This window comes from Electrona antarctica (assembly GCF_951216825.1).
Source record: "Electrona antarctica genome assembly, chromosome: 24".
Classification (NCBI taxonomy): domain Eukaryota; kingdom Metazoa; phylum Chordata; class Actinopteri; order Myctophiformes; family Myctophidae; genus Electrona; species Electrona antarctica.
In genome coordinates, this window is record NC_136803.1 from 32,388,817 (window position 1) to 32,402,360 (window position 13,544).

At 43.3% G+C, this 13,544-nt stretch overlaps 1 protein-coding gene across 1 annotated transcript; it reads right to left on the minus strand.

The window, feature by feature from the left end:
• Positions 1 to 700: 700 nt before the first annotated feature.
• Positions 701 to 13,243, minus strand: LOC306917635 (protein NLRC3-like; the record flags this gene model as incomplete). Its single annotated transcript, XM_079495932.1, has 5 exons — positions 11,666 to 13,243; positions 11,335 to 11,505; positions 8,909 to 9,058; positions 8,392 to 8,435; positions 701 to 1,251 (listed from the first exon to the last, which is right to left on the minus strand). Exons 1-5 carry the CDS (start codon positions 13,174 to 13,176, stop codon positions 701 to 703), a joined length of 2,427 nt encoding a protein of 808 aa, XP_079352058.1. The 5' UTR covers positions 13,177 to 13,243.
• Between the last annotated feature and the right edge of the window lie 301 nt (positions 13,244 to 13,544).

The window sequence follows — 13,544 nt, forward strand, 5'->3', positions numbered from 1 at the left end:
TAGCAGATCTACAAGCTCACAACGCACCGCGCTGCACGCGACGCGTTGTGAGCTTGTAGATCGGCTATTTTCAGAAAGTGTAAAAATGACGGCATCAAGGCCCGCCAAAATACATTTTAGTTGACTAAATCAACTGTAGATTTAGCCGACTAAAATCTTATGATATTTAGTCGACTAAAACTAGACTAACACTAAAACATTCCGGGTGACTAAAACTAAAATCAAAAACAACACTGGTCTCCTATGGAGGGGCGTCTGAAGCCTGTCCTGGTCGGGGTATCAGGGTGTAAAAACAAATCCATCCACTGTCTGATAAACTAAAGGACTTTGATGAATCACTATCATCCATTTGTCTGTGTTGAACTGATGGTCTTGCTTCTGATCAGGATCATCTGATCATGCTGGAAGTGTGAATTCAATTAAGGTTGAGTTATAATATTAATAATAATGCATCCTCCTGGGTGACAGCAGACTGCTGGGCGAGAGCTGGCGCTTTGGCATGGTGGGGGTCAGATCAACATATGGAGTGAATTCTGTACTGGCCACATATGGAGCGTGTCTTGAGTGTACAGGGTTTGATGAGGTCAGATCACTCTCAGAGTTACAGACCTGTTATGGTCATTCAGGGCTGTGTGTGCTGTGTGTGTGTGTGTGTGTGTGTGCATGAGTGCATCCAGGTCACATGGTGTTACTGTTCCTCCTAGATCTGACACAGAGACACTGACCCATAGCACCCGAACCCAACACAGAGTGGTTCAGTGGAAGTGGTCTGGAAGGTGTGAAGGTGTGTCAGTGTGTTAGAGGACACTTTGTAGAAGGACAGAGTGCCAGCAGAGCAGTCCACGTACACTGCTACTCTGTTGGAGCGACGGAGACCGAGGACAGAGTCAGAGGGACGGACAGAGAGTTTAGTCTGCACCCCATTGTGAAGGACAGAGTAACTGTTGTCATTATCATAACATTCCAGACTCCAGGACACGTTGTTGTATCCTAACGTACAGTCAGCACCGATTCCTCTCCTCTTGATTTCTCTGGTTGTCCCTGATATATCAACCCGTCCACTCCACTCTACCTCAGAGTAACAACGTCCAGTCAGAGTCTCTCTACACAGAACCTGTGGACAGGAGGTAAATCTGTCTGGGTGATCTGGATAGTGCTGATCCTCTCCCACCAGTGTCACCTTCCTGTAGTTCTCAGACAGAGAGAGGTATCTGTATGCTGTGTTTGGATCCAGTGTGAGTTCACACACATCTGATGAGAGAACAACACACAACACAACACCACTTTACAATCACATACAACTTCATAATAATATACAACATTGAACTTATTAACCACTATGCGCACTGCTTCAAATAGTATTGAAAATGGCAGATCTACAAGCTCACAATGCATTGCGGTGCGTTGTGAGCTTGTAGATCTGCCATTTTCTGTATGATGTTCAGCTGCTGTATAATTACCTTGAATACATCTGGTTAATAATAACAACAACAACAACAACAACAACAACAACAACAACAACAATAAGATCTACAAGTTCACAGCACATGGTGATGGATGTACACTCACTATGTACGCACATACAATCATGCACGCACACACACACACACACACACACACACACACACACACACACACACACACACACACACACACACACACACACACACACACACACACACACACACACACACACATCAATAATAATGAAGGCACTCGATCTACAAGCTCAGATCGCAACACATTGGGGTTCAAATTGTTCAGAAACCACTATTTTAAAAATATCAGATCTATGCAGTGTGAGCTTGTAGATCTGCTATTTTCAGTAAAATGTTCACCTATAATGACGTGTCCAGAATGGAAATATATTAATAATAAATATATTGCATATAATAAATAAGATCTACAAGTTCACAACACATCACCATGCAGCACGCACGCACGCACGCACGCACGCACGCACGCACGCACGCAGGCAGGCAGGCAGGCAGGCTGGCTGGCTGGCTGGCTGGCTGGCTGGCTGGCTGGCTGGCAGGCAGGCACGCGCGCGCGTGTGTGTAATAGGGCATTAACGACTTGAGATTTTTCCAAGTCGACTTGTCAGACAGTAAAGTCGAAGTTGAGTCGATTTATCGTTTCGTATGACGGGGGACGGGGGGGACGGGGGTTAACAGGGGCTGGTGGAGGTGCACGCGCTCAAATACGGAGCATGTCAAACAAAGCGCTGCGCACAGCCGCACACACACAGTGGCCTCTCCAATATGGCACAGTGTATGTATCATCTATATGGCAAAGCGCTGATTATCAAAACATAAAACTATAATAGTAAATACTAAACAGTGTGTGCGTCGCGCGTCCCCCGTGGGCCGCGTAGAGGCTCACGGCCCGGTCGCGAACAGTTTGTTGGGCCGCCGGCCACGGGGAAGAGAAAAGGAATAAAAAAGCCTCAAATTGGGCAGGCACTTTAGACCATGCGGCCGCTGACTCGGAGGGGGAAGTGAGGGCTGCCCCAGCCTGAGAGCTCGCAGATCTATGCTTCATGCAACGAATGTACCCGTACGTTTGTTCTATTAAAGGGTAGATCGCTACCGTTTAGGGGCTCAGCAGCCCCCCAAACGGTGGCGGATCTACCCTTTATAGAACGAACGTACCGATATGCTGTGAGCTTAGCCTGTTGCTAACGTGACCCCCCTTCTCTCTCTCTCTCTCTCTCTCTCTCTCCTCTCTCTCTCTCTCTCTCTCTCTCTCTCTCTCTCTAACGCGACTCTCTCTCTCTCTCTCTCTCTCTCTCTCTCTCTCTCTCTCTCTCTCTCTAACGCGACTCTCTCTCTCTCTCTCCCCCATTGAAGTTGCAATAGTTGGATCACTCAACACAGACCAGAAAAGAGAACACAACAGGAGAGGGGGCATCATTGGCACACAGTGCCAGCAGCAGCGCGCAGCACAGCGCAGCGGCCCGAGAACGCAATACAAAATATAACATTAACACTAGTGGCAGTCAGCCCGACCTTCAGAACACAATATAGAAGACATAGGTCTATATATTATCATCACAGCAGCCAGCAGCAGTTTGGCACATCATCAGAATACAATCTACATTACCTTCCACGTGAACCTTCTCCTCCTCCAACTCGATAACGTTCTCATGTTAGTTTGTTACCTATTTTCTGAGCCATGTAAATAAACAACAACCCGCACTGACCGGAGACGGAGAGGTTCATATGATGTGCCCCACGCGTAAAGCTAAACCAGAAACAGGACAGTCATTGCGTCAGCACGGATGTAGCCTCGGAAAGCCAGACGTTTTATTTCCAGCAAGGAGGTGAGGGGGATATCGTTTGGGGATAAAGTTTCCGCGCTTCTATCTGTTACTTCTCTGACACAGCGCAGTTCAAACTTCAAATTCAGCCAGTCAATAGTGGGACACCGCGCGCTGAGAGCCACAGATGCAGTTGGTTTTTAATGAAGGGCGCGTTCTGAATGCAATGCAAACTAATAGGCGAGTGCGCTCCGGTCGAGTCCGGTGCATATGCAAAGGGAAATAATGACTTCTGTCCGTGACAATAATCAATGCTACAGTTTGAATTCTGTACACACGCACACATAGCAAAAAATATGATATGGGGAAACTTTTTTTTTATATAGGAACATTGCGGTTGCCATCTGGCCACTCTACCCCCCCACACACACACACACACACACACACACACACACACACACAGGGGCAGCAGTGGCTCAGGGGTAGAGTGGCCAGATGGCAACCACAATGTTCCTATAGTTCGAACCCGGGCTCCCCCAGAGTTAGTGTCAAAGTGTCCTTGAGCAAGACTCTGAACCCTAATTGCTCCAGATGTGCAGGTTGGTGCCTTGCATGGTTTCCTAATCCTCAACCATTGGTGTATGTGTGTGTGTGTGTGTGTGTGTGTGTGTGTGTGTGTGTGTGTGTGTGTGAATGGGTGAATGTAATGCACAATCCATGTAAAGGTGTGTGGATGTGTGTGTGAATGGGTGAATGTAATGCACAATCTATGTAAAGGTGTGTGAATGTGTGTGTGAATGGGTGAATGTACAATATATGTAAAGGTGTGTGAATGGGTGAATGTAATGCACAATATATGTAAAGGTGTGTGAATGTCTGTGTGAATGGGTGAATGTAATGTAATGCACAATCCATGTAAAGGTGTGTGGATGTGTGTGTGAATGGGTGAATGTAATGCACAATCCATGTAAAGGTGTGTAGATGTAATGCACAATCTATGTAAAGGTGTGTGAATGTGTGTGTGAATGGGTGAATGTAATGCACAATCCATGTAAAGGTGTGTGGATGTGTGTGTGAATGGGTGAATGTAATGCACAATCTATGTAAAGGTGTGTGGATGTGTGTGAATGTAATGCACAGTCTAACTATAAATGTGCCGTGTGTATGTATGTGTGTGTGTGTGTGTGTGTGTGTGTGTGTGTGTGTGTTTGTGCGCGTGTGTGCATGTGTGCGTGTGTGCGTGTGTGCGTGTGTGCGGTTGTAATGCACGTAACTCGAGAACCGTTTGACCCACCGACTTCAAATTCAACACACACACACACACACACACACACACACACACACACACACACACACACACACACACACACACACACACACACACACACAGGGGCAGCAGTGGCTCAGGGGTAGAGTGGCCGGATGGCAACCGCAATGTTCCTAGTTCGAACCCGGGCTCCCCCAGAGTTAGTGTCAAAGTGTCCTTGAGCAAGACTCTGAACCCTAATTGCTCCAGATGTGCAGGTTGGTGCCTTGCATGGTTTCCTAATCCTCAACTATTGGTGTGTGAATGTGTGTGAATGGGTGAATGTAATGCACAATCCATGTAAAGGTGTGTGAATGTGTGTGTGAATGGGTGAATGTAATGCACAATCTATGTAAAGGTGTGTGGATGTGTGTGTGAATGGGTGAATGTAATGCACAATCTATGTAAAGGTGTGTGAATGGGTGAATGTAATGCACAATCCATGTAAAGGTGTGTGAATGGGTGAATGTAATGCACAATCCATGTAAAGGTGTGTGAATGGGTGAATGTAATGCACAATCTATGTAAAGGTGTGTGAATGGGTGAATGTAATGCACAATCTATGTAAAGGTGTGTGAATGTGTGTGTGAATGGGTGAATGTAATGCACAATCTATGTAAAGGTATGTGAATGGGTGAATGTAATGCACAATCTATGTAAAGGTGTGTGAATGTAAAATGGTAAATGGTGCATTTATATAGCGCCTTTATCCAAGGCGCTTTACATTCACCCATTCACACACATACACCGATTGCGGCGGAAGCCATGCAAGGTACAAACCAGCACATCGGGAGCAATTTGGGGTTCAGTGTCTTGCCCAAGGACACTTCGACATGTAGACAGGAGGAGCCGGGATTCGAACCGCCGACCCATGGATCATTGGACGACCTGCTCTACCTCTTGAGCCACAGTCGCTGTGTGTGAATGGGTGAATGTAATGCACACTCTATGTAAAGGTGTGTGAATGTCTGTGTGAATGTAATGCACAATCTATGTAAAGGTGTATGAATGTGTGTGAATGTAATGCACAATCTAACTATAAATGTGCCACTTCTTTGTCTGTGTGCGTGTGCGTGTGTGTGCGCGTGCGTGCGTGCGTGCGTGCGTGCGTGCGTGCGTGCGTGTGTGTGCTCTTGTAATGCAGTCTGTGAGACACACCGTTGTCCAGAAACACCACAAAAGGCTCTGGTCAGGCTCTCCCCTCACCTGTGCAATTTCCAGCCTCTGCCTCAACCAATTGATTGCCATGGCAACCCCACACCTGACAATTGATTGTCAGGTTGACTTAACCAGTCCACTTTTCACAGTCAGTTTGCACTCTTCGGGCACAGGCAGACAGACAGAGGCAGACAGACAGATACAGAAATCTCCATATACAGTATGGGCACAAAAGGGACACAGCCAGATAGTTAAAACGGGTGCTATGACAAGTTGACAGCGGGTATTATTAGTAGAGATGTCCCGATACTATATCGGAAAAGTATCGGATCGGCCCTAATTTGGTCATATCGGGTCATATCGGTATCGGCAAATATGCTAGTGTCACCACAGATCCAACACAGGGGTAAGGGTTGACACTATGGCAGGTAAATAAAATGTTGGGGCAAGTGGAGTTTGCTTTGGAGTTGCCCAAACTGCAAGTGCAAGTGTTGTGTTTAAACAAACACGAGATACAATAGCTAGATAGCTATAAACACTCAGTTTAAAAACTATTCCCAGACGGTGGACTTCAAAACTAAATATTTCAACCAACAGACACGCACTCACGCATGCACGCGCGCGCACATGCACACACCTATTAAATGTGTGACCTATAATAACATGAGGACGCACGCACGCACGCACGCACGCACGCACACACAGAGATACATCTATAAAAACATTTAATAATAGTGAATTTGTAATAGTTTGTCTCTATATTTCTGGGGACTTCTCTGCCTTTATTCGATAGTACAACTGACAGAGACAGGAAACAGGGGGTGAGTTGGGGAGTGACATGCAGTGAAGCCGTCACCAGGATTAGGAATTGAACCCTAGACCGGTCAGGAATCAGAGCCCATGTGGTACGTGTCTTTACCACTCGGCTATCAGTGCCCCGACAGGAAGCTATTGATGGACATTGTCAAAATAAAAGCCTCAGATAGTCTGTGTTTTAACCCATTCAGGACAGGAACCCCTTTTGGTGTTTTATGCATTATGTTATACTTTTTGAAATTATATATCGTGAAAATGTGGTGCAAATCTTTGAATATATATTCTTTCAGAACATTTTTAACTCATATCTTTGCTACTGGGGGATCCCTGGAACAACATATTTCCAGCTGGGGGTTGGGGGCCAAATACATATATTTCTGGGGGTCCTTGACATGAAGATGTTTGAGAACGACTGACAGAAACATGGGTTTTTCAGAAAACTGTCAGGATTTAGAAGACATTTGTAGAATCATCCTCAGGTCTAAACGGGTTCATGTGGAACTAAGAATGAGGCTGTTTGTTTTAAATCAATAGATGTACCATAATTGAAATTAGTAATTCACTCAGTATTTGATTGCTTATATTATGTTTAGATCTCTTTAAGAGTATTGTACCTCCTAAGGTAAACAAACCAGTGGTTGTACTGATGAACTGTATTTAAAAAAGTCCAAAGACGGTGAAAGTAGCCGATATACAAGCTCTCAACGCGTCATGATGCAACACGTTGCGAGCTTGTAAATTGGCTTTGTGGCTATTTGTCGTAGGTCTTAGGGGTGGCTGTAGCGGAGGCTTTCACCTAGAGCTCCATATATGAGGACGACGGCGACATCCAGCACTGACATCAGGCTAATGTAGAAACCATCATATATTGGGATACACGTTTGGCATCGTCATCATGACACGCACCCAGTAAGAACCTTATATAAGTAGAATCAGTATAAGTATACAGAAGTTTAGGGGAAGTTTAGAAGTGTAGGGGATCTAGCAGCATTTGCTACGAGAGACTCCGTCACCTTCCGTACGAGACAGGACATCTGGCCTTACATCCCAGATATCCTCAGCGATATCTGGCCTTACAACCCAGATATCCTCACTGATATCTGGCCTTACAACCAAGATATCCTCACTGATATCTGGCCTTACATCCCAGATATCCTTAGCGATATCTGGCCTTACAACCCAGATATCCTCGGCGATATCTGGCCTTACAACCAAGATATCCTCACTGATATCTGGCCTTACATCCCAGATATCCTTAGCGATATATGGCCTTACAACCAAGATATCCTCAGCGATATCTGGCCTTACAACCAAGATATTGTTGTGTTAAAAGTTTCAGCAACCCCGATACGTTCTAATCGGACACCACTGCGTCAGGGTCTAGCCCAGACAACCAGCACTAGTTTGAGCTAATTTTATATGGTCCTCTTAAGTGGTTGAGACTCTTAAATAAATGTCTCACTAATAGTTAATGTTCCTTTAACTATTTAAGCCCACATCAACAGTTGTTTAATTAGAAAGAGGCTGTCTTTAACTAAATCACTTCTGTTTGGTGTGCTCTTACAGGCCAGAGAGTTTACATTCAGAGAGGAAGTGCTGAAAGCTTTGAGACGCACAGTAGGTACTTAGTGTATATTTCTAGAATCCTATGTGGACACCATAGGTAGGCAGAGTTGACCCAAAACTACAGTGGGTTTAGTAATAAACCCCAGGAAATATAATGCATGTTTTGGTTAATATAAACACATTACAGTTATGTTAAGTGAAAGTGACATGCTGTATATGAGCTGTTCATACATAGCAGGATGTTGTGCTTCTTTGATTTAATGAATAGAACAGAATAAACACTTACACTTCCTCAAACCTGGTCTCAGCATGCACTCTCCACTGTGGTCACTGTGGGTGAAGGAGAGACAAAGATAAGATAATAGAAACAATAATGATAGATAATGCATTATGTCATTAAACATTAAATGCTACTATACAGCACCCTTTTGGTGTTTTAAGCATTATGTTATACATTAGCTGTTGAAAAATAGCAGACAACGAGTGCCGCGCTACGAGCTTGTAGATCTGCTATTTTTGAAAATTGTGAAAATGTGGTGCAAATTTGGAATATATATTGTTTCAGAACGAAAGTTCAAATCTTTGCTTCCGGGGGGGTCCCCTGGAACAACATATTTTCAGATGGGGGTCGACGGCCAAAAACATACAATTTTTGGGGTCCTTGACATGAAATAGTTTGAGAACCAGTGACATAGAAACAGGGTTTTCTGAATACTATGAAAACTAGAATCTAGTGTCAGGTCTAAATGGCTTAAACAACAACTAGGCACATTTACACTGACTGGCATCAAGTCTGTCCATACCTGAGAGTCTTCAGTTGTCCAGCAGAGGGCAGCGTCTCTTGGTCTCCTGGGTGATTGTAGCTCAAGTCCAACACTTTTAGGTGGGAGTTGGATCTCAGAGCTGAGACCAGATAAGAACAACCTTCCTTTGAGACCATGCAGCCTGACAACCTACACGCGCACACATGCACGGCACACACACAGGGGCCCAGGATTAAAGGGATATTTCATCTTCAGTCATTTTAACATAATGAGGAAAGCACCTCAATCAGCGTCAGCAGGCGACGCATTCAAGTGCAATCGCTGCCAGAGAGACTGTCACTCACAAATTGGACTGCACAGCCACACAAAGCACTGCTCCCTCAGCACCACCTGATCTAATGCAAGTGCACGTCTCAAGACTGACGACCGCTTATATATATATATATATATATATATATATTAGTGATTGTCCCGCAGGTTTTCAGCACAATTATCGCGTGGTGGGCGGGGCATGTCGAGACAGTATGTCATGTCACGTATGTGTATAAGTTTTATATGTTCATTCAAATAATTTGTTACGACTCACGCAGGAACGAGGGACCATGACCTCTCTCTCTCTCTCTCTCTCTCTCTCTACCCTAGGCAATCAAGCAAATGTGACTATGCCATACTTAGGCTAATATTAATAACAGTAAAGCATGCAAATGCTCATTTTACTTTGATAACCAGTAATTTGGGCTGCAGGGCAGACTGGTTGGGTCATTTCCTAGTGTTTCAAATTAGATATTCCTCTAAATCTGGGTAGAAATGAAAATGAAAAATAAAGGTGCCTTTTCAAATTCCAGATCCTGCACTACAAATTCCCTCTGCACGTCCTTGCCCCCTCCCCTCTCTCTCTCTCTCTCTCTCGAAAGCAATTGAAATTGAATGGACTGAACTTGCTGGGTGTTGAAAAGCCAGTCGTTAGGCTACTTTTTGTTTTTGCAGGCCGCGGGGCGGGCGGGTCATTGATTAATATATTTTTGCGGGGCAGGTTGGTGCGGGCTGGCTCCTGTGGCGGGACGGGACAGGAGGAAAACCCCTGCATAACCCCTGAATCTGTCTAGGGGATACATTAATTCACAGCAGGTGAAGATACAGTATGGTTATGTTTTTAAATGTTGAGACAGAGCTGTCAACTCTCATGCAATAAGCATGAGACAAAAAAAAACATTGAATATTTAATTATATGTTGTACTACATTTAATTAATACCCATTGTTTAGCTTCTTTCTTTTTTTTTACAGAATCAATGGTTTTATGGGCATGACTCGCCAGGATTCTGGGTGGCTTGATTATAGGCTTAAAATAATTGATATAAATATTGTTTTTGTAAATCTCTATGGGAAAAATGAATGTGGAACCAGAACACCCACTGCTATGCCCTATAGGCTGCTATAGTAGGCTATGATATCCCCCACATCATCAACAACATATAGATTTTAAGATTAATTCATGTTCTTTGTTCTACACATCCAAAAAGTTGGCTTCCGGGTTAATTCGACCTTGGGACTTTTTGAAACATGTTTGTGTCACTGCATTGCTTATTTCTAACCTAACATGTTATCATATACAAATAATAAGGGAAAATTAGCTAAATGTGTGGCAAAGCTGCAAAAAAATGCTTACCACTAGCTTTCTTCACATTTGTGTTCATAAAGGTGTCTACAATCACATATACATTTGTTCCAATCCAACTCCCTTTGGAAACTTTGTGACGGCTGCTGACAGTTGGGGTACCATTAACAACCAATATAAGGCAACCATTTCCTAATTTCATTATACTTTAAGTAGCATGTGACAGGTTTTCATGATTCTGAATCCATTGCAAGCATTAGTTTTGCACAGAAAACATCACAAATGTGATGAGGTCAGCGGCACATTTGGGCAAGTGGCTATGGCCGAATTTAGGAGTGTTTTCGTGCAAAACTAATGGTTGGAATGATTCAACATCATGAAAACCCCCTAGTTTGAACATGCTGTCAAGCATTGTCACATGCTATTTAAAGCATAATGAAATTTTGGGAATTTTGCCTTATATTGGTTGTTAATGGTACCCCAACTTTCTGCAGCTGTCACAAAGTTTCCCAAGGGAGTTGCGTTGGAATAAATGTATAGGTTATAGTCAACCTTATAGTAGACACCTTTATGAACACATTTGTGAAGAAAGCTAGTGGTAAGCATTTTTGTGCAGATTTGCCACACATTTCACTACTTTTCTCTAACTAAAAGGAGTAGCCCTGTAATTCAAATTAGGTGTGGTTGGAGGAACATGCAGCTATGAGAATCACACAGGTGAATGAATTCAAGAATGATATATATCAAGTACAAGGAAGTACGTTTGCATTTGACAGGAAGTAATCAAAATATGCCTATTAGGGAATTATGGATACATGTAATTTACATAAAAGGTTAAGGAATACTAACCTGAGTGTCTCCAGTGTACAGTTTGGACTCGCCAGTCCAACACAAAGCTTCTTTATTCCTAAATCCTGCAAATCGTTATTACTCAAGTCCAATTCTAGAAGACTAGAGCTGGAGGTGAGAACCGACGATAAATCCTCACAGCATCTCTCGGAGAGGTTGCAGCCACTCAGCCTAAAGAAAACAAATAGTGCTAAAATTAGATTTTATTTTTATTTAATTTCGTATAAAATAATTTAAGAAAGATTATATATATATATATATATATATATATATATATATATATATATATATATATATATATATATATATATATTGTTGTTAGTTCACCTACAGAACTCTTTTGGAGGCTTTGACCACTGGCAGCAGTCTTAGAAGAGCCTCTTCTGAAGCACCGTATTTCTTCAGGTCAAACACGTCCAGCTCCTTTCCTGATGACAGCAACATGAAGGCCAAAGCTGACCACTGAGCAGGAGATAGTTTGTTTGCAGAAAGACTTCCCGTGGTCAGGTACTGTTGGATTTCTTCCTCTAGAGAATGATCATTCAGCTCATTCAGACAGTGGAGCAGATTGATTTTTCTCTCTTGAGAGATATTCTTCCTGATCTTGGTCTTTATGTACTTGACTGTTTCATGGCTGGTATGTGAACTATTTTCTGGCTGTTTGAACAGAATGTTTAAGAGGGTTTGATTGGTTTCCAATGAGAGGCCCAGCAGGAAACGTAGGAACAAGTCCAGATGTCCATTTGGACTCTTTAAGGCCTCATCTACTGCACTCTGGTAGAGGTTCTTCTTAGATTTGGTTCCAAATAGCTTAGAAAATGTGGAGGTTTTTGGTTGTGACATTAGGTTGAGACCATCATTCTTGAATGAGAGAAAGACATAAAGAGCTGCCAGAAACTCCTGAACACTCAGATGAACAAAGCTGAACACCTTGACTTTGTGCAACCCATACTCCACTTTAAACATCTGTGTGAACAGACCTGAGTACACTGAGGCGTCTCTCATATTAATGCCACACTCTTTCAGGTCGGATTCATAGAAGATGAACTTGCCTTTTTTCAGCTGTTCAAAAGCCAGTTTCCCCAGAGACAGAATAACCTGAATATTCTCTGGATTCAAGTCTGAATTTCTCTCATCTCCGTCCATCTTGACATTCTGATGTATGAATTGAACCACTACAAAGTGGATGTACATCACAGTCATGGTCTTCGGCAGTGCAAAAGTCTTGCCCATTCTCAAGATACGTTCAAGAACTGTAGCAGCGATCCAACAGAAGACTGGAAGGTAACACATGATGTGGAGGCTTTGTGATTGTTTGATGTGTGAGGAGATTGTTCTGGCCTTGTGCTCATCATCAATAAATCTCTTTTGGAAGTACTCTTCCTTCTGGGGGTCAGTGAATCCTGTCAGCTCTGTCATCCTGTGAACATACTTATCAGGGATCAGATTGGCGGCTGCAGGTCGCGTGGTTATCCAGATGCGGGCAGAGGGAAGCAGGTTCCCATTGATGAGGTTTGTCAGTAGGACATCCAATGAGGTTCGCTTTGTGACACTTTTCAAAATGGCATTCTTCAAGAAATGTAACGGAAACCTACACTCATCTAGACCATCAAAGATGAACACAGTTTGGGTCTCTTTGTTGCAGATTCTTGCTGTGTTGATTTCACCAAAAAAATGTTGAAGAAGTTCCATCAAACTGTAGTTTTCGTCCTTCACCAAATTCAAGCATCGGAAAGTGAATGGAAACACAAAGTCGATATTCTGGTTGGTTTTATCTTCTGCCCAGTCCAGAGCATACTTCTGAGCTGAGACTGTTTTACCAGTGCCAGCCACTCCCTTCATCATCACTGTTCTGATTGGATCTTCTCCCGGTAAAGCTTCAAGAATGTCTTCAAATGGGATTCGTGCTTCTGGTCTGAATGCTTCCCTAAACGCTGTTTCAATCTGACTGACCTCATGTTCATTACTGGCCTTTCCACTGTCTACCTTTGTGATGTAGACCTCTCTTAAGACCTGATTAAGAGGCTTGTTTGGAGTTTGACCGATGTCTGTCCACTCTTCCAAACACTTCAACTCCTCCTTAAGATAAGACTTGAGTTGTTGAGTTTCTAAATGACAAAGAAAATAAAAAAATAAAAGATAAAACAGACAGCATCATTAACTCATTTATTGCGGCTAGCTGTTAGCATAAATCCCAGTTCCAGGTGCCA